Source organism: Leopardus geoffroyi, chromosome E1 (genome assembly GCF_018350155.1).
Source record: "Leopardus geoffroyi isolate Oge1 chromosome E1, O.geoffroyi_Oge1_pat1.0, whole genome shotgun sequence".
Taxonomy (NCBI): Eukaryota; Metazoa; Chordata; class Mammalia; order Carnivora; family Felidae; genus Leopardus; species Leopardus geoffroyi.
The window spans coordinates 619,155-638,049 of NC_059330.1; the positions used below are offsets into that span (position 1 = coordinate 619,155).

The 18,895-nt window shown below is 57.0% G+C and overlaps 4 protein-coding genes across 12 annotated transcripts in view; 3 read left to right on the forward strand and 1 right to left on the reverse strand.

The window, feature by feature from the left end:
• The first annotated feature begins 354 nt into the window (after positions 1-354).
• On the forward strand, positions 355-7,165 carry MED31 (mediator complex subunit 31). Its single transcript, XM_045487311.1, has 4 exons — positions 355-485; positions 1,179-1,256; positions 1,574-1,670; positions 6,723-7,165. The coding sequence occupies exons 1-4, from the start codon at positions 458-460 to the stop codon at positions 6,913-6,915; spliced, it is 396 nt and encodes a 131-aa protein (XP_045343267.1). The 5' UTR covers positions 355-457; the 3' UTR covers positions 6,916-7,165.
• A 1,445-nt stretch (positions 7,166-8,610) lies between these two features.
• TXNDC17 (thioredoxin domain containing 17) lies at positions 8,611-10,684 on the reverse strand. Its single transcript, XM_045487310.1, has 4 exons — positions 10,292-10,684; positions 9,819-9,900; positions 9,474-9,549; positions 8,611-8,839 (listed from the first exon to the last, which is right to left on the reverse strand). The coding sequence occupies exons 1-4, from the start codon at positions 10,674-10,676 to the stop codon at positions 8,771-8,773; spliced, it is 612 nt and encodes a 203-aa protein (XP_045343266.1). The 5' UTR covers positions 10,677-10,684; the 3' UTR covers positions 8,611-8,770.
• A 59-nt stretch (positions 10,685-10,743) lies between these two features.
• KIAA0753 (KIAA0753 ortholog) overlaps positions 10,744-18,895 on the forward strand; it is a 40,505-nt gene continuing 32,353 nt past the window's right edge. For 4 of the 9 annotated variants that reach the window (XR_006714648.1, XM_045487299.1, XM_045487303.1 and 1 more), the window contains exons 1-3: positions 13,999-14,938; positions 15,499-15,648; positions 18,620-18,851. Coding sequence is in view for 7 of the 9 variants with exons in the window: in XM_045487299.1 (XP_045343255.1) it covers positions 18,840-18,851 (12 nt within the window). In the remaining 2 variants the exon portion in view is untranslated. The other 5 variants (XM_045487300.1, XM_045487305.1, XR_006714649.1 and 2 more) reach the window with 5 other exon arrangements.
• LOC123602961 (collagen alpha-1(I) chain) lies at positions 11,088-14,669 on the forward strand. Its single transcript, XM_045487298.1, has one exon. The coding sequence runs from the start codon at positions 11,088-11,090 to the stop codon at positions 13,941-13,943; it is 2,856 nt and encodes a 951-aa protein (XP_045343254.1). The 3' UTR covers positions 13,944-14,669.

The following is an 18,895-nucleotide window of genomic DNA, read 5'->3' on the forward strand; positions in this document are numbered from 1 at the left end:
CGCTCGAGTCATTCTTGGTTCTCTTGTTCCTCTCCCTCACCTTCCACGTCCATCAGTCATGTCAGCCCTGCCTCCAAAACACGTCCCTATCGGCCGTGTCTCCTGTAGCTCCCCCTCGGCCGGCGCCACGGCTCTGCCTCTGACCCTCTGCGAGCCGCCTCCCGAGGCTGCGCGGGGCCGGTGGGCGGGGCCTGCGAGGAACCGGAGGAGGGGCCTGCGCGGAGCCGGGGGGCGGGGCCCGCGGGAGCCAGAGGAGGGGCCTGTGAGGGGCCGTGGGGCGGGGCCTGCGAAGGGCCGGGGGGCGGGGTCGCAGCCGGAGCTGGAGAGCGGGGCCTGCGCGGGGCCGCCCCCGCCCCGCATCCCACACTGCCCCGGGACCGGAAGAGGGGCCGCCGCTTCCGGAACCTGCGGGCAAATTGCTCGTGGGGCCGGTGGCAGCGGGGCGGCTTTGCTCGCGATGGCCGCGGCCGTCGCTATGGAGACAGGTAAGTAGCGCTCGGGACCCTAGCAAACACAGGTGCCCCGGGCCAGACATCTCTTCCCGCTTCCCCGGGGACTCCTTTGCGGCGCAGCTCCGGCGGGGCTCCTGTCCGCGGCTCCTTCCTTCTCACCTCTGCCGTTCGGACGCCGACCCCATCGGCCTCCCGGCGAGGCCCCAGCGGCAGGACGCGCTCCTGAACCGTCCCTTCCGCCGCTGGTTTTCCGCGTCCCCGATGAGCGTGCTTAAGTGTGAGATGTCGCCCGACTGTGAGCCTTTCTGCCCCTGACATTTCTCGAACCGGCGCACGTCCCGTCGGCCCGTTTGCAGCTTGCATTCTGGACTTTCCCCGGGGTACTTAGCGGGGCTCTGAGGCGCGGTTATTACGACCTTCTCCCGCTGATCAGTCTGGAAATCTCGGGTCGTGGCTCCCGGGTGGTGGGTGTCCTGTCCCGTGGGTGCGCCTTTTGCTCTTGTCTTTAGAGGAGCGCCTCACTTGATCTTGTTGAGCAGAGCGCCCTCTGTTTCCCCCGGACTAGTGGGGAAGGGCCGCCTTCCCCCACGCCCAGTTTAGGAAAACCACGCCGTGCCCTTACTTTTGCAGAAATACGTTCTCAGCGGCAGTCACGTCTTTTTCTACAAGTCAGTGTTCTAGATGGTGACCTTTATTTTGGGTGACTTTTGCTGTATTCCGTCCTAGATGATGCTGGAAATCGACTTCGGTTTCAGTTGGAGTTGGAATTCGTGCAGTGTTTAGCCAACCCCAATTACCTTAATTGTAAGTTGTTGGGCGCCTAATGGAATTGAGTACCTGTTAACATCTCTGACAAGAAGAGTTGCAGTTCGTAATAATGTCTACTTTTATGTATGCCTAGTTCAGTGGGATCACTGCTACACTTAAACGGGTGCGCGCGCGCGCGTGTGTGTGTGTGTGTGTGTGTGTGTGTCTGAACAGACTGGGACTTATGTTCTGAATTCAGTGTGTGGTGGTGGTGGGGATTTACATACGTAGATTCTGTATGCTAGGGGTCATCGATCGGTACTTCCAGGATTGGTTTGCTCTACAGATATATTTTTTGTTTTTATGCCTTTCAGTTCTTGCCCAAAGAGGTTACTTCAAAGACAAAGCTTTTGTTAATTATCTTAAGTACTTGCTTTACTGGAAAGAACCAGAATATGCCAAGTATCTAAAGTAAGTTTAATTCTTACAGTCCTAAATGTGTATGTAGTGTATTATATTCCAAGACACTGACATTTAACAGACTTTGTAGTTTCACATTGGAAAAAATGTATTTTGAACCCCTCTACGTCTTTTAGTTTTTCCGCCTCATCTCTAAGTTGGGTTACTGTGCAATCTCACTGCTCATCCCTGCCTCTCTTACCCTCATCCTGTGTCCTCCCGTCTCCAAGCCAAAGGAAGCAAAATGATTTTCTACACAGAAGCCATCTTGATCTTTCAAAAATGTTACGACAGGACACTTTGCTGCCTAGAGCCTGTCATTGCCCTCCCATCCCGTGCAGAACAGAGTCCCTTCTCTTTACCTGGGCTCAGGCACTGTGTGACCTAGCTCTGACTTGTCTGACTACTCGTACCACTCACCCCATCTCTCTGTGTTTCCGACCCTAACGAACCCACAGTCTTTACATGCAATGGCATAGTCATCGGCTGAAAACTGAAGAACATAGGGCACTTATCAGCAAGATTTTCTGGAGGGGGTGGCCTGATCTGATTCTTATTACGGCCACATCTCAGATACTGTGGGTTCGTTCCAGACCATTGCAAGAAGGTGAACCCTGCAGTAAAGCAAGCCAAATGAATTTTTCGGTTTTCCAGTGTATAAAGCTTATGTTCACACAATACTGCAGGCTATTAAATGTGCCATAGTGTTTTAAAAAAAAAAGTAGATATTTTAATAAAAAAATATATTGTTAAAAAATGCTAACCATCATCTAAGCTTTTAGGAAGTCATGATCACAGATCACCATAACAAATATAATAATAATGAAAAGTTTAAAATGTGAGAATTATTAAAATGTGACACGGGGACATGAGGTAAGCAAATGCTGTTGGAAAAATGGTGCGGGCAGACGTGCTTGATGAAGGGTTGCCACAAACCTTTAGTTTGTAAAAGAAAAAAAAGGCAGTATGTCTGTAGCTATTGTCTTTCTTTAGAGCCTCATATGTGCAAGAATTGTGCTCTTTAAACCTTGAACTCAGGCCTTTTCTTTGTCTAACTAGGTAGTCAGAAGGCAATAGTGAAACTTGTCTTTTTTTTTTTCCCTTGTCTTTTTCTTTAAAAATAAATTTTTTTTTTTTTTTTTGGGGCGCCTGGGTGGCGCAGTCGGTTAAGCGTCCGACTTCAGCCAGGTCACGATCTCGCGGTCCCACCGTGAGTTCGAGCCCCGCGTCAGGCTCTGGGCTGATGGCTCGGAGCCTGGAGCCTGTTTCCGATTCCGTGTCTCCCTCTCTCTGTGCCCCTCCCCCGTTCATGCTCTGTCTCTCTCTGTCCCAAAAATAAATAAACGTTGAAAAAAAAAAATTTTTTTTTAAAAATAATTTTTTTTTTAATATTTGTTTTGAGAGACAGGGCAAGAGCATGAGTGGGGGAGGGGCAGAGAGAGACAGAGGGAGACACAGAATCTGAAGCAGGCTCCAGGCTCTGAGCCGTCAGCACGGAGCCCGATGCTGGGCTCGAACCCACGAACCGCGAGGTCGTGACCTGAGCCGAAGTCAGATGCTTAACCGATTGACCCACCCAGGCGCCCTTCTTGTCTTTTTCTTTTTTAAACAAACACATTTGAGAGGGAAATGATTCAAACTTGTACTTTATCCAACTCACTTTTTTGATCTGTGTCTAATAACTGATTTTTGAAGCCCGCATCTCTCTGCCTGCAGGACCCCTTTGCTCCCTTACTGGTCCTTTTTAAACAGCCACTTATTTAATAATCACAGTGAAGACTTTATTAGGTGGTGTGTGTACGTAGACTTGGAGACTCCGTGTGGACACGGGGCCACAGGCACGGGGGGTTCCCTTGCTAGCTGCATGACGGGAAGTGTTTCCTTTTATTGGGCTCTGATACCCCCGTGTGCAGCTTCAACCCAGATCTCCAGTTTTGCCCCTGAGTCAATCCAGAACCCGTCTGTGACCCCTTGAGGCAACTGCCCTTCAGATGTTTGCATTCAAGAGAGGTTGCAGGCTAACCGCTGTGGGCGTGTGTCATCGGTCGCCGGAGGCTTTTGTTTAAGAGTTGCTGACCTTAAAGGTCGGAGAGTTTCGTATAATAATCCAGACTTGTAGTTCCTCCTTAAATCTGGAGGGTCTGCTCACTGCAGGGCTTCCCCCTTTCATGTTGGGGCTGGCTCACCTGAGGGGCGGCCGCCGCGTGCAGACCCTGGCACCGCTCGTCCTGCTCCCCTGGTAGCCGGTACCCGCACCTGCGACGTAGCCTTTACCCGTGCCTTCTCGGCCGCTGTCAGCCGTTTCTCACGCGCCCTCCCTGGGGTATTGTGCAACCGTGCCCTCCGCTGTTCTGCCAGGAACTAGACACAGGCCTTCGGGTGCAGTCAGGGTGCGGTGGACCAGCCACACTTCTTCGGGTGGACGTTACGCTCCAATAAGTGTAACTTGAGTTCCTGTTACTTTTTCATGGGGGGGGGGGGGGCAGGGATTCACATCGCCGACTCGCTGAGAGCTTTATGCCAACTCCAGCTCCTCTGTTCTTGTTTTCATCAGTGCTGTTAACTGAGTTCTCCGTTTATGCCTCATTTACTTTTTCAAAATCTAAAGGGGCAACTTTCCTTTGGTACCTCTTACTTCCTCTTGTCGGTTAAGGCCAGAGTTGTAGCCTGTGAAAATACTTACTCTGAGCGTTGTCTTCACAAGTTTGAGAGATGATCACTGCGTGTCCGAGTTCCGTTTATTGACCGAATGCCACCTGAGACCACTCTCTTGGTTGTCACGGTGGTTTAGGTTACAGGTGAGGAAGCTAAAGCTGCCCGAGGTTGAGAACCTCGTCCAAGGCCAGCCAGCTGGTGAGTGGCGGGGCTGGTGTTCAAACCCAGGTCTCTCCCCGTCCCGATGCCTGCATGAGAAGGAAAGAGGTTGGGTGTGAGCAAGGCATTCAGGCTCAGGCACCAACAGCTACGAGCAGCTGTGTCTTTGGAGTGCTGATAGCATACCGATGTTGTCTCGGAAGGACAGCAGTGGGGTTGCGCCCTGCTCCTCAGCGTGGTCCCCAGACCAGCAGCCGTGCTGTCACTTGGGAGCCTGTTAGAGATGCAGAGCCCAAGCCCCCACCTCAGACCTGCTGAATCAGAGTCTGCGTTCAGGGAGTGATTTACGTGCACATGAAGACGTGGGAAGCACCCCGCGGTATATACGGTTTTCATCCTTCCGTCCTGTCTATACCGCCTGCAGAAGTCTGGCTCCGAGCTCTCTTACAGTTGAAGGTTGTTTAATGGACTCAGATCTCATGTCTTTTCTATTTGAAATAATTTCACTTATGAAATAGCTGCAAAAATCATAAAAAGAATTCCTATATATTCTTCACCCAGATATTTTAAATGTTAACATTTTCTGTAACCACAGGACAGTGATCAAAATCTGAACATTAACATTAACATATTATCTAGTCTGCAGACTTCATTCTGATTTTGTCCGCTGTCTCATTAATGACCTGTGTCTGGGACGGTATCCAGTCTAAGCTCCTGTGCTGTATTTTGTATTTATGCCTCCTTAAGTCTTTAATCTTGAGTTTCTTGCTCCTTCCCCCTGCACTCCCCCCTGCTGCCCCCCCCCCCCCCCCCCCCCCCCCGCCTCGTGACCCGGAAGTGATTTTCTAAACTTCTTGGTATATATCCTGTCAGCAGTTGCAGGAAGTCAATTTGACCTGCTACTAGTGATGTTAATTTCGGCCACTTGGTTGAGGCAGGTGGTAATTGCCAGGTTTTACCACATCAAGTTACTAGTTTTCCTTTTGTATTTAATAAGTGTCTTGCGAGGAACTACTTCGAGACTGTGTACATACTTTGTTTTGTGTCATACTTTCACCCCCGAATTTTGGCGTCTGTTGATACCTGCCCGAAGCAGTTTTTACTTGATTTTCTAATTCTGTCACTTTCTACGTTTATCAGTTGTGGTTTAGGTATGAGGAGGAATCATTCCTCTATTCCCTATTTATTCATTTAAAAGAGTCACATCAATATGGACTCCTGGACTCTTATTTTTTGGATTATAATTGTGTTTTCTTGTAACGGTTCCAGATTTGGCCACTAGGAGCCCCTTTAGGTTGCCTCCTGAGTCCTTGTGACTCATCCCCACGATTTTCTGGGCACTCCTCTTTCTGGCACTACATAACATTCCCGGCTCATCTTGTACCTTCCCTGCCTTAGCCCTGGAGCCAGCCATTTCGCCAGGGGCCCTGGAAAATGGTATTTCACAATCCATCATCTGAGTGTGCTTGTTGGTACCAGTGTCATTGCTGCTAGGCCCTCTCAGGACACACAGCTAAGAAGTTTGTGTGTGTGTGTGTGTGTGTGTGTGTACGTACTTCTAATCCCTGTCTGTTTCTGTGTCTCTATATTAAAAGCCAGGAGTTCATACTGATGTTTCCAACTGCAGCTCCTTAACACAGGGTCCATTCCAGCCTCCCCCGCCATCCTTGTGTGTAACAACTTTCCTAACAGTCAGAGATCTGGCTCTCTTTATCTAAGGTGTGCTTATGTACTCAGTTGCTCAGTCTCAGAGTACCTGTGAAGCAATTCCAGAATTGTTACGTCCCTGTGGAAAGTAGGGTACAGGGCTCGTGCGTAGTTATTTCTGAAACGGAGTCGGTTTTGAATAAAACTTGTCTTTCTCACTACTGATGGAAAACTGGTAGTTATCAACTATAAACAGGTAATTACTAAAATAAAAAGTGTTTATGGTCCTCACCTTGGACACCACCACAGAACTGAATGATTGCCCCCAAAGTTTGACCGCTTACCAGCTCCCGTGTAGTGTTGGGCGGGCTATTCAGTCTTTCTGAACTTAAGTTTTTTTCCCTTTGGAAACTTTTGCTTCATGCTGACTTTTGATGAGCGGCTTCTTTGCAGAAGCAGGAAAAACAGAACCTGTACTACCAAAGTGAACGAATATTCTAGAAATGGTAGGCTACGACATCAGTTTTGAGCAAGAAACTGAGTTGGAGCCTGGCGCGCTTGACCTAGACCGTGCCGGTCGTTAACGTGTCCGCTCGCACCCAGGTACCCACAGTGTCTGCACATGCTCGAGCTGCTTCAGTACGAGCACTTCCGCAAGGAGCTGGTGAACGCTCAGTGCGCCAAGTTTATCGACGAGCAGCAGATCCTGCACTGGCAGCACTACTCCCGGAAGCGGATGCGCCTTCAGCAAGCCCTGGCGGAGCAGCAGCAGCAGAATAACGCAGCGGGAAAGTGAGAGCCGGGTCCAGGACTGGCTTCTGGGACGCGTCCATACTGCTCTCGTGCGGAGAACACAGAGACTCTCCTGGCTGCCTTCCCTGGGGCGGCACCTAGAACTGTAGTGTACTGTTTAATGCAGCTAACTTTTTGCTAATAGATTACTTCTGTCCAACCGGAATTGTTCTCCTTTGGTTTCCCTGTGGATTTGTAAGTTATTATTAGTACTTGACCAACTGAATAAAAACAGAAACGTTAGGTGCTTTAAACCAGCTTAAGGAGTCGTGGGGGGGGGGGGCAAGGGGAGGGCCACCAAATGTCCCAAACTCTAATAAGCCTAGCTCTGTTCCTTACACGTGGTGGGGCCTGGGCAAGTCCGTCTCCCTCCTTCTTACTGTCCGTCTGAACAGCTACCCTGCCTACCCTCTGTCTACAGAATGAGGGGAATAGAGTGAATGATTGCTTTTTTTTTTTTTTTTTTTAATGTTTATTTATTTTTGACACAGAGAGAGACAGAGCATGAATGGGGGAGGGGCAGAGAGAGAGGGAGACACAGAATCGGAAGCAGGCTCCAGGCTCTGAGCCATCAGTCCAGAGCCCGACGCGGGGCTCGAACTCACGCTGAGCTGAAGTCGGACGCTTAACCGACTGAGCCACCCAGGCGCCCCTGTCAATGATTTCTTTAAATCAGAGCAGGAACCGCAGAAAGGTTCTCAAACTCTGCCCAAAAGGAGGACTTATCCGTATCCCCACTTGCTTTGCAAGAGGGCTTAAAGGAACAGGCGGCGTGTCACTGACCGGGTGACAGGAAGGAGAAGGTTGTTGGTTAACTTCTCATTGCACCCTTGGACCTTGGACTAGAATAAAGATGAGGAGCCTCAAATACTTGTGATCACCCAGCACAGCTGACGTTTCCGTGGCCGGTACTACACCCCAGGGCCACGTTACCTGCCTTGTCTTGCTCTCGTGTCACTCGCAGAACCACCCGCGTCCATAAAGGAGGAGCCTGAGGTTCAGACAGGTTAAGAAGCTTGTCTGCGGTGGTGATCGGCGTGACTGACTCGTGGCTGGGACTCTGGCCACCACCACTTGACGACATGGTCTCTGACTCACCTGTGCCACCTGCCTCCGCCAGAGCCAGAAAGCCTCTTGAGACAGGAGAGCAAAACTGCCCGCAGGGAGTAGGGAGGCTGCATTAGGTGCGCTGTGCTCTCCGTCACTGGCTACGGGAAGTTGTACGTTCTAAAGCCAGACAAGGTGTTTTAGGAGCCATTCTTTGTAAATTTGTGGCATTTACGGTAAAAGATCCTAACTCCTTTGGAGATTTGGAATTTGCCTTTACTGGTAGGGACTTTTAGATATTTCTGTCACCTCCAATAATGCATCCCCAGTGCTGTTACTGTCACTCCTGAAGGCGTATTTTACCTGTATCTTAGAAATTCAAATATTACAGGCAAACTGAGGGTTCGTGAGCATTTTTTTTTTTTTACTTTTTTTTTTTTTTTTCAACTTTTATTTATTTTTTGGGGACAGAGAGAGACAGAGCATGAACGGGGGGAGGGGCAGAGAGAGAGGGAGACACAGAATCAGAAACAGGCTCCAGGCTCTGAGCCATCAGCCCAGAGCCCGACGCGGGGCTCGAACTCACGGACCGCGAGATCGTGACCTGGCTGAAGTCGGACGCTTAACCGACTGCGCCACCCAGGCGCCCCATGGGTTCGTGAGCATTTTAATAGCACTGTTTAGACATGAACTATTTTTTACATCGTCATTCATTTATTTATTTATTGCTAACATGAATTCAAAGCAAGTACACAACTGCTTTTATGCCAGAGCAGATCAGGAAATCAAGACACAACTGTCATCATCAACTCTTAATCTTCAGAGAACAACATCTCCACGAGGTTGGCCTGGAGACACTCGGATTCCACCAGTTTTTGAGGCTGTAAGAGAAGAGCAGTCTAATCTTAACCCACAGCTACAAAAATGCTATTAGGGAGGGAAGGAGTTGTTCTTCCTTGAGTTAACACAAATCTTACGATGGAGAAACCATGCTATTCAAAGACCATCATCTAGTTGTAACAAGTCTTATTAGATAGTTCTAATAACTATTTGCCTTAAGATAAATCATTAAAATACTCAGCTCCATGGACTAAAACAAGAGACAGCAAGCCCAGCACCATCGCCTTCCCTCAGCTCGTTAGTTTAGAACTCGTTAGTTTTGGCCATGGCCAAACTGGAGGAGGGGCCTTCTTTTTAGCCAGAATCCTGAAGTCAGTAGAAAACAACCATTGATGCTAGTATTTTAAGGAATTACGTTAACCAACTTTCTTGAGCAGTGCTTAGAGAATTTTAAAACAGAGTGGCTTTCACAAAGCATGAAAAAGACCTAATACTTAAGACACTGGCATTTTCAATAGTTTATTTGATTGCCCATAGGGATGGACAGCCAAGCTGTGCATTTTAATGGATCCCCACTGGGAACAAACATCAAGATCTTTTAAAATCTGAATCCAGAACAGGAGTTTTGACGGGGGGGAGTTGTAGTCCCGCCACAATGACACGACAGACACTTACTGTTCCGTATTTAAGGAGTGTAGGCACCGCAGTTACTTTCAGGTTTTTTCTGAAGTCGTTATTTGGATCTTTCCAACTGTTTCGAAAAAGAAAAAGTGATTATGGGTAACATTTAATTGGTTTCTCCCCATTTAATATTTGATAGATTCCTACATTTAGTCTTTCAGTAATCACTGGTTTCTTTGTAAATGTTTGTAAAAGCTTGAGGACTAGGACTTTAATAGTGTCTGATTGTTTGACTTGCCCGACCGCCCTAAGCCTGCAGACCCTCAGTCGCCGAGGCCCTCCCTGCCTAAGTGCCGAGTCTAGCATCCGGGACAGGAGGGACTGCACCCGGGCACTTACTAAGGTTTCTCTCCCACTTGGCAGTAGATGAACACACATCCTTCACTGACGTGCTTCAGCCCCTCTCGCACGACTGGCTCCGCTTTAAAACAAACGTTGATATAAAAGAATTACTCATCGGCTCTAGAATCCGGCACCGAGGAACAGCGTCCCTCCCCCCTCCCTTCCGTCTTCGCTCAAGTCCTCAGACTGTAACTGAGGTCGACCAGAAAACCACTTGAAGGCCGAGGGCCAAATCCGAGGGCAGATGGGCCCCCGCGCCACGGGCTCCTAGAACGCTGCGGGACGTCCTCGCTGACGGCGGACGACCGGCTCCCCTGTCCCGGACACACGAAGCGCACCGGGGACGGGACAGGTGTTCGGGGACTGGATGCGCGCGGTATCCGGGTCGAGCGGCGGGGAGGGTCGGCGAGCCCCCTCGTCTGGCTCTCGCTCGGCTCCCACGCCGCGGGCCCCGAGTCCCGGCCTCTCACCCTGCACGCAGTCGGGGCACCAGCTCTTCCCGCCGGCGTCCTTGGAGCCGGTAAAGTAGGCGAAGATGGTCTTGCCGTGGTGCTGCTCCACCGCCCGGCTGAACTCCTCGAAGCCGGACACGCTCACCACCTCGTAGCCGGCCATCGGGAGGGCGCGCCGCGCACCGCCGGCCGGGTCTCCGGGAGGCGCCGCCGCGGGACGGGGCGGGGAGCGGCCGCTTCCGGGGGCGCGGCCGGCGGGGCTCCACGGCGCTACGGGAGCCTGGGGCGGCCAGAAGGCCTCCGCGCCGCGTCCCGCCTCCGGCTGTGGCTGGCCCGTGCCCTCCGCGCTGGCTCTGCGCAGGCACCCGGGCTTCTGCCCCAGCCGCCCCGGCCCGGGCCCCATGGGCGGCGGCTGCCCACCCTGCCGCCGGGCAGCCCCGGGACCCCTAGGCGGCTCGGGAGCCCTAACGGCTCCCAGGCCGCCCTGCGCCCGTTGCTATGGCGACCGCGCGAGCGGCCGGAAGCGCGGCCTAGCCGGCCCCCCCGCCCGCTCCCCGGTAGCCGCGCCGCGCCCCAGGCCAGGTGGGCTCGGGCCGGGGCCGGGGGGACTCTGGGAAGCCGCGCCCGGACTCGTGGGCCCGGGGGACAGGAGCCCCTGAGCCGCGGCCGGCCCCGCCGCTCGCGGGCCCCGTCACCGCCGCTCCTGCGGAGCTCGGGGGGCCGGGGCCGAGCGCGTGCGTGCGTGTGTGCGGCGGCCCCGGCGGCGGGCGGCGGGCGGGGGGCCGAGCGGGGCGGCGCGGGCGGGCCTGCAGCCATGAGCGGGGCGGCGGGCCGCTGCGTGGGGCCCAGCCGGCCGGGGCGCGGGCGCGGGAGGCCGTGGGGGAAGAGGGGCGCCGCGGGGGCGCCGCGCGGCCGGGGAGCGGGGCGCCGGGCGACGACCTCGGCGTGGGACACGCGCTGCGTGAGCGCAGAGAGGCTGCGAGACTGTCGGCGGCCCCGGGGGAGGAGAGCGGAGGCCGACGCGGCCGGGGCGGCGGGGGCGAACGGGCCGGAGGCCTCGGGGATCCCCGGCGCCGCAGGCTCGGCGGAGGCCGCGGGGGACCCGGGCGCCGTGTGGGTGGACGGCGCGGTGGGGGAGCCCCAGGTGGTGGGGCCTGTCGGGTCGGTGTGGGTGACGGGCACCGGCGGGGAGGAGGACGGGGCGCCTTACCGGAGCCCCCGGGGCTGTGAGCGGAAAGGCCGCCCGGGATCCATGGGGCACGAGAGCATCCTGGAGCTGTGGCTGAAGGTGCAGGCTATGCGGGCGGCGGCGGGGTGCGGGGAGGGAAGCAGAGTGGAGCTCCACCCGGTGCCCGCGGGAGAGGGCCCGGTTGACAGGGGCGTCCCCGGCAGGGCCTCCTGGGTGGAGACGAGCCGGGGTGGTCTCACGGGGCCCTGGGTGAAGGGACAGGCTCGGGCAATGCCCCGGGCCTCGGGAGTGTCCACAGGCGTTGGGCCCGGGGCGGGTTGTGAGAGGGTCCCAGGCCTGTGCGGGCGGGGACAGGCGGCTGGCCTGCTGCCTGGGGGTGTACCTGGGATGGTGCCCTACCTGCTGGGGAGAGGACAGGCCGCGGGGTGGCCCGCGCCTGTGGACAGGGAGAGGGGCTGGGGGAGTGCCCCTGGTCTGTGGGGCAGAGGGCAGTCCCTGCAGGTGCCGGGGGCTCCTGGCCCAGAGACCGTCTGTGGGGACACCCCGGGCTCATGGAGAGGGGGGCAGGCTTTGAGGGTGCTGCCTGATGCTGTGGGGGCGCCCGGCAGGGTGGAGGAGGAAGCCAGCTGTGCAGGTGCCCTGGGTGCGTGGCGGAACGGACAGGCCGTGGAGGGGATGGGGTCTGGGGGTGCTCCTGGCACGTGGGGCACTGGACAGCCCGTGGGGGTGCCTTGCGCTGTTGAAGAGGAAGCTAGATGTGGGGGTGACCCAGGATTCAGGGAACGGGGGCAGGCTGTGTGGGTAGAGACCGGCTCTGGAGGGGACCCGGGTTCCTGGGCAGCCGCACACGCCGCAGAGGCCTGCGGTCCTGCCGAGCTGCAGGTGGGCCCTGGAGGCGCTCCAGGCCTGTGGAGTGTGGAGCAGGGCCTGGGGGTGCCCACGGCCCTGGGGAGGGAGACGGGCTGTGGGAGCATCCCTGCTGTGTGGGGGACCCAGCAGCCGGTGGGGGCAGCGGTGGCGGGACCAGGGGCCCTGGGAGGACAGGCGGGTTACGGGGCTGCCCCAGGCCTGTGGGACGGGCAGCGGGCCCTGGGGGCGCCGGGGGTGGTTGCGGGGGACACAGGCTGTGGGGGTGTTGTGAGCCTGTGGGACGGGAGGCAGGCTCTGGGGGAGCAGGAGACCCTGCTGCCCGCAGCGTTGGGGGCACCCGGGCCTGCGGGTCAAGAGGCCGGCCCCAGGGACGTGTCTTGTCTGTGCAGAAGGAGACAGGCAGAGGGGCTGCCTGGGGCCGCAGTCCTGCCCAGGCACAGGTGCGGCCCGGGGGGGTTCGCGAGGGCGCCTGCGGCCGTGCCCGCCGCCGTGTGGGTGTCCGGCTCCACGTGCCAGGACGGCGGCTCTCGAGGTGGCTTGAGCCTGTGCGACGGCGTCTCTGCTGCCCTGTTACCCGTGGCTCCCGAGGGGCCGTGGTCTGCGGGGGAGACTGCGGCTTCTGCAGCTTTCCCAGGCCCGTGGGAGAGGGGGCAGGCCATCGGGGGTCCTGAAGCGCCCGGGCTTGCGGGGCAGGAGACGGGCTCTGGGGGTGTGCCGAGACCTTGGGGACGGAGACCGAGTGCAGGGGCGTCTGCCGCTGCCCCGGTGCCCGTGGCTCCCAGGACGCCCCGGCCGGTCCGGGAGGAGTCCACCCCCGGGGGTGTCGCAGGCCTGTGGGGGGAGAGGGACACGGTGCAAGCACCCGTAGACGCCAGGGGTCCCTCACGGATGGGGCTGCCCCCCAGCGCCGGGATGCCTGGGCCCACGGGGGAGAGGCTGGGCCCGGGGGGCCCCTCCGGCTCGCTGGGAGGGGGGCAGGCTGCTGAGATGCCTGGGGCCGAGGGGGTGCCCACGGCGGCGGGGGCCCCCGGGCCGATGATGGCCAACGCCAGCTGTGGGGATGTCTCGGGCGTGTGGGGACAGAGACCGGTGGCGGAGGGACCTGTGGATGGCCCGTGGAGGAGAAGAGCCAGCGGGCCGGTCCCTGAGGCTGCAAGGGTGCCCCTGCCTTTGGGGGTGCTCGCGGCTGTGGGGGTGCCCGCAGCGGGGCGCGTGCCTGCCGTGGTGTGGGTGACTGGGTGTGCCGGGGAAGAAGCCGCCGAGGCTGCCGCCGGCCTCCCAGCGTCCAGGACGCCGTCTGCGGAGGGAGCTGGGGCTTCGTGGGGGGAGGCGGGAGGCAGACAGGCAGTGGGGGCGCCTCTTGTCCACGGGTGTGGGACCCGGTCCTGGAGCTGCCCGCGGCCCCCAGGGGAAGAGAGCCACTGCGAGAACGTGCCTGCGGCCTCAGGGACAAGAGGCCCTGTGCCCCCGGTTGCAGGGCAGGAGACGGGCATCGGCCATCTCAGAGGTCACCCGCAGCAGAGTGGGGGGGCACAGGCCGGAGGAGCGTCTGCAGTGAGGGTCCGGGGGAGCCCTTTGGGGGAGGACAGGTTGAGGGGGGCCTTCTCATAGCACGTGTAGGGAACGGGGTGGGGGGTGTCCTGGGCTCTTTGGGAGGGGACAGGCTGGGGGGAGGTTGGTCCTGGGTTGTAGACGGAGGCACAGGCCGTAGGGGTGTCTTGGGGATCTGGGACAGATGCTTTGTGGAGGCTTCCTGGGTCTATCGGGTGACAAGTTAGGAGGTGTCCTGGAGCAGTGGGGAAGGGACAGGTTGCAGAGAGAGGGGCGTCCCAGGAATGTGTATAGGGGAACAGTGGGGTGGGTGTCACTGGACTCTGTGTACGTGTGTGTGTGTGTGTGTCAGTCACTCGAGGTATCCTGCAACGGGGGGCCGGGGTGGGGGGGGGGGCGGTCACCTAGTGTTTCCCTAGTGCAGCCCTGAGTCCTAGGCCTTTGGCTTCCGGGGAAAGTGTCGCCACATAGAACTCGCAGGGGCCCCGGCCCCGGCTCTGCGGGCTCCTCTGTTCTGCGGCGGCTGCCCTGGACTGTGGTGACCGTGGTGACAAAAGCCAGCGGGACTGCCTCGCCCCTGTGCCCTCCCGTCTTCGTTGTCGCTCTCGTCTCTGCAGCTGTGGGAACAGGGAATCTTGAACAGCTGCCCTTCTGTTCCTACACGTGTATCTGTCTTGAAGCAAATCCAGTCTACAGACCTTGGGTTTACTCAAAAGCTTAAATTAGGGATTTTTTTTTTTTAAACCTGGATTTCCCAATTGATTTGCTGTAGGATTCTTTGAGAGCGCAAACACACCAGTACGTCTAAAATGAATCGGTTTGTGGAAAATCAGCCTAATTCAACAGACGTTGAGTTCAATTATCTGCTCTGCTCAAAACCCTGTATTGTGGGGAATCTCAGAGCAGCAGGACCGGGCCCGGCCCCCCGGGAAGCTGGCACAGCTGGAAGGCTGGGGCCTGGCCGTGAAGTAGGTCAATAACAGAGACCGGTGTGTGGTCGGCACGCCACGAGGCAGGCGTGATCGGCGTCTGAGGAGGCGGTCCGAGACAGCGGGGTGAGCGCGGCCACGTCCCTACAAATCCCGACAAAACGCATTCCGGGCTGTCAGCTCACGGGGTGCGTGTGGGGGGTGCGGGGTTGCAGGTCTGGGGGCCCTTCCGCTACTCCGTGGCAGATCCTGGCAGGGATCTCGGTGTTCTGACCCCGAGGCCTCACCCGGAGCCGGTCGGCTCTGCCCTGCCGAGCTAGCCCGGGGAGTGAGCACGCCGCCCTTCGCCGAGTGGCTAGGGTTTGCTCATGCAGACTGTGAGCAGAAGGCTGCCTGGTTCCCGTGGCAGAGCCGTTTCCGGAGTAACGCCTCACTGGTGGCCCTTGAGGTTTGGGCTCGACGGGTGGCCACTCACACGGTGTCCCCCGTTCTCTCGGAAAGGAGGATTCCAAAAGGGAAGACGCTTTTGTGGAGGACCCTGGCCGGTGCCTTCCCGGAGCACCCGCTGGTCAGCGCGAGGCTGCTGCGGGCCTCCTCTAGAGTGCTGTCCTCTGAGGGTGGCATGGTGGCCCCTCCTTCCGGCGTTTGATCGCCCTTGGTCTGAAAGCAGCCTCCTCCCGTTGCAGGCGATGACCGGTGACCGATGACCGTAGGTGGGCTCTCGCCAGCGCTCCGCCCTCTGACGGAACGGGCCGGGGCAGGCCGGCTCCCCGCCGTGCTCATCTAGCCTGGCGTCCCCCTGGACGGGAGGAGTGACCAGCCAGCGCCAGACCCAGGTACTTCTGTCGTCTTGTCCTCAGGTTTTTAGCGCGACGCGTTTGGAACAGAAGCTGCAGGAAAAAGACGGCCAGCGCCTTTTCAACCACCTTCGAGATCTGACACTTCGAGCGGCCTGTGCTGTTCTGCCCTCCGGCGTTTGGGGAGCCGTTTCAAAGCCAGCTGCGGCCGTCAGCACACTCCACTGCCAAGTGTTTTAGGGCACTCCTGCTTACGCACCATCGCACCTAAGAAAACGGACAAAGGTGATTCCGTAACATCACCTAATAACCAGTTACCCTCCGGCTTCACCTGGTCGCTACCGAAATACGTTTCCCTCCAACAGTGAACGTAGGAAAACCTTCACACAGCAAAGCCGAGTTCTACAGGGAACGCCCAAGTTCCGTTACCGTCCCACTAGTTTCTTTGCGTGTCTGTTCTCCAGTCTGTCCTCCGCAATCCACTCCCCGGCGCGTCGCACGTTCTGAAATGCACAGCATGAGCTGCGGACCCGGCGCCGTGCGGAGTCGCCCTCCAGAGCTGACTCTTGGAACTTACTCTCGGAATTTCCGCTTTCCCTCGATGCAAACTTTAGGTCTGAGTCAGATACCTCAGAATGTACACATCTTGTCACGTTTGCTGAGTTTAGACCAACGGGTACACAGGTGTCACTCATGCCTCTGTCAAGATAGAGATCTTTTCCATGGCTCCAGAAAGTTCTCTCGCGCCCCTTCCTACCCTTCGCAGACAGCCATTCTGGTTTTTTCCACCGTGGGTTAATTTTGCCCATTCTAAGTAGAACCGTATCGCGCGTACTCTTTCACGTAAGGCTTCTTTCAGTGGGTGTGACCCTCTCTCTGTCCTTACGTGGGTCGTGGTCTGTTGCTTTGTGACAATACAACCTCTCGTGTGGGTTTTTACAGATGAAGCTGCCGTGGGCATTCTTATACACGTTTGTAAACATGTTTGCGTTTCTGTCGTGTAAATGCCCGGGAGTGAGACCGCTGGGTCACAAGGCAGGGGTGTGTTTAGTTTTCTAACAAACCAGCGGACCTTTCTCCTGGGCTGTGCCGCTTCCCGTCCCTACCGGCGGCGATGGGCACCCTGGCCCCTTTGCCAGCCCGGCGGTGTTCGTGTCCATTAGGGCCATTCTGGTGGGCGTGGCGTAATAGCTCCGTGTGGTTGTCACCCAGGAAAGTTACAGTGACGGTCCCCAGAATTCCTGGGTGCCCTGCTCCTACTCCCGGATTCCCCACGTGCTAACACTTCTGTTACCTTTTCCCTCCCTCCCTCCCTCCCTCCGTTCTCTGTCTCTCCCTCTCTACACACGCGTGTTGCAGGCACACACATACATGCACACCTGCTCACACATACGCACATACACATCTACACGTGCATGCACACACGTTTTCTAAACTGGCAAAGTACAAGTGGCAGCCGCGATACCTTTTTACCACTAAGGACTTGGTGTGCATTTCCTGAAGACAAGGACTTCTCTTACGTAGTCATAATGTGGTGATGGAAACAGGAAGCGCACGTTAGGACAGTGTGGCCATGTGAAGTTCAGGCCGTCCTGAGGTTTTGTGAGTTGGCCCAATGATGTCCTTTACAGTGAAAGGAACCAGGGTCACTGAGCTGCGGGACTCATCATGTTTGCTTAGCTCCTCGGGTCTGAACAGTTTCTGAGACTTTGTATTTCACGACATCAGCATTCTTGACAAATGCAAGCCAGTTATTTGGCGACTTTCCATCCGTTTGGGTTTGCCCGACCTTTCTAGTGACCTTCGGGTTACACACCCGTGGCAGGAAAACCCCAATGGGATGCTGAGTCCTCGTGTGTCCCATCGGGAGGTACGCATGTCGACCTCGTCAGTCCCCCACCCGGCAGTGTTCACTCCAGCCCCGGGATGAGGGTGACGGTGGCACCCACCAGGCTTCCCCTGTAAAGTCGCTGGCCCGTTCACCTTCCGTAGTCGGGGGTGTCTGACTTTGAGACCTTGTTCACACCCTTTCACCCCCCGACTGATCTCCTAGTTCAGCCTTCATTGGTACTTTTTACCCTGATGGTTGCTGCATGGTGACTGACCTCTTGGTATCAGAGCACATTCATCGAGCCTGGCCGTGTCCGGGAGGGTACTGAGAAGGGCCCTGACCTGGCCAAGTGGGAGCCCCTCCAGCCTGACTCCGCTGCCCCTTCACACGTCTCTGTCGCTCTGTGGCCGCATTTGGTATAAAAAGGTATTCCGGGGCCAGCATATTTTTCCCTTGTCCCAGCCCCGGAATCGGCCATCCTCCTCCCTCTGGTGGAGAATGGAAGTTAGAACTAACACGTGGGTACTGAGTAGGCACACTGATTCCCGGGGGCTCTCGTGCGAGGCCGTCCCGGAGGACAGAAGTGGGGACAGGCGTCCGTACCCGTGTGCCTGTGCACTTCCGCGTGGAGATCGACACGGGCGGTGCACCCTGCCTCCTCCGCCCCCCAGCCCAGGCCAGCTCACACGCACGCCGTCCGTGGCAGCCCGGCACCTCCCATTTGTGACTCCTGTCATCAGCCCCGGTTATCCACACGTCGCGTCTGCTCGGTCTCAGAACGTGCAGGGATTTCACTGCCGCGGTCTCGTCTGTGCCTCCCCAGGCAGAGCCCCGCCCTCAAGAGCTCAGCATCGTTTTAACCCGAGGCTGCATAACCTAGTTACTCAGGTTTATTTGTCTTCCCCCTCACTCTGTGTGGTTATGTTACTCCTTACAAATTCAGTTTGGCGCACGGGTTTCTGTTAGTATTCATTTTCAGGGTTTTCCTTTATTCTTACGGGTTTTGTTCCTTCCCTTCCTGCCTCCCTGTCTGCTCCATGCGACACATTAGCGGGGCCCCCCGTGTGCCGACGCCAGAAGGCGTCGGAGAGTGTGATCCCCTCCCGCACCTCCTCCGTCCCGCCCTCCCACACCCACGCACGTACCTGGCCAAGTCAGTCTCTGATGTTCCGTTCCTAGGTTTCTTGGCACAAGTGATCAGACGCATGTGTATCTTGTCATGACAGATCCATTCCCCGCTCGGAGGGTAGCAGTCACGGACCGTCTTTGTGCACCGGCCCTTTGCACGGAGCAGGGTGTCTCAGCACCGCCTGCTGGGGTTTAGAGGGGGGTCGCACGTGGAGGCTCCCTCTTTCTTCCTTCTTCCAAGTGCTCCCAGCTGACTCGGCCGCTCTCCTACATGGACCTTCAGGTGGGTTCCGTACTTCGCAGTTACCAGCGGGGACCCCCTGTCAC

Coding starts and splice junctions, on each gene's coding strand:
- TXNDC17 (XM_045487310.1), bottom strand. CDS start 10,676: ATGGGGCCCGGGCCGGGGCGGCTGGGGCAGAAGCCCGGGTGCCTGCGC. Junction 9,901..10,291: donor GTGCCCCGACTGCGTGCAGG/GTGAGAGGCCGG, acceptor TTTGTTTTAAAG/CGGAGCCAGTCGTGCGAGAG. Junction 8,840..9,473: donor CACTCCTTAAATACGGAACA/GTAAGTGTCTGT, acceptor CTTCTCTTACAG/CCTCAAAAACTGGTGGAATC.
- LOC123602961 (XM_045487298.1), top strand. CDS start 11,088: ATGAGCGGGGCGGCGGGCCGCTGCGTGGGGCCCAGCCGGCCGGGGCGC.
- MED31 (XM_045487311.1), top strand. CDS start 458: ATGGCCGCGGCCGTCGCTATGGAGACAG. Junction 1,257..1,573: donor CAACCCCAATTACCTTAATT/GTAAGTTGTTGG, acceptor TATGCCTTTCAG/TTCTTGCCCAAAGAGGTTAC. Junction 1,671..6,722: donor GAATATGCCAAGTATCTAAA/GTAAGTTTAATT, acceptor GCTCGCACCCAG/GTACCCACAGTGTCTGCACA.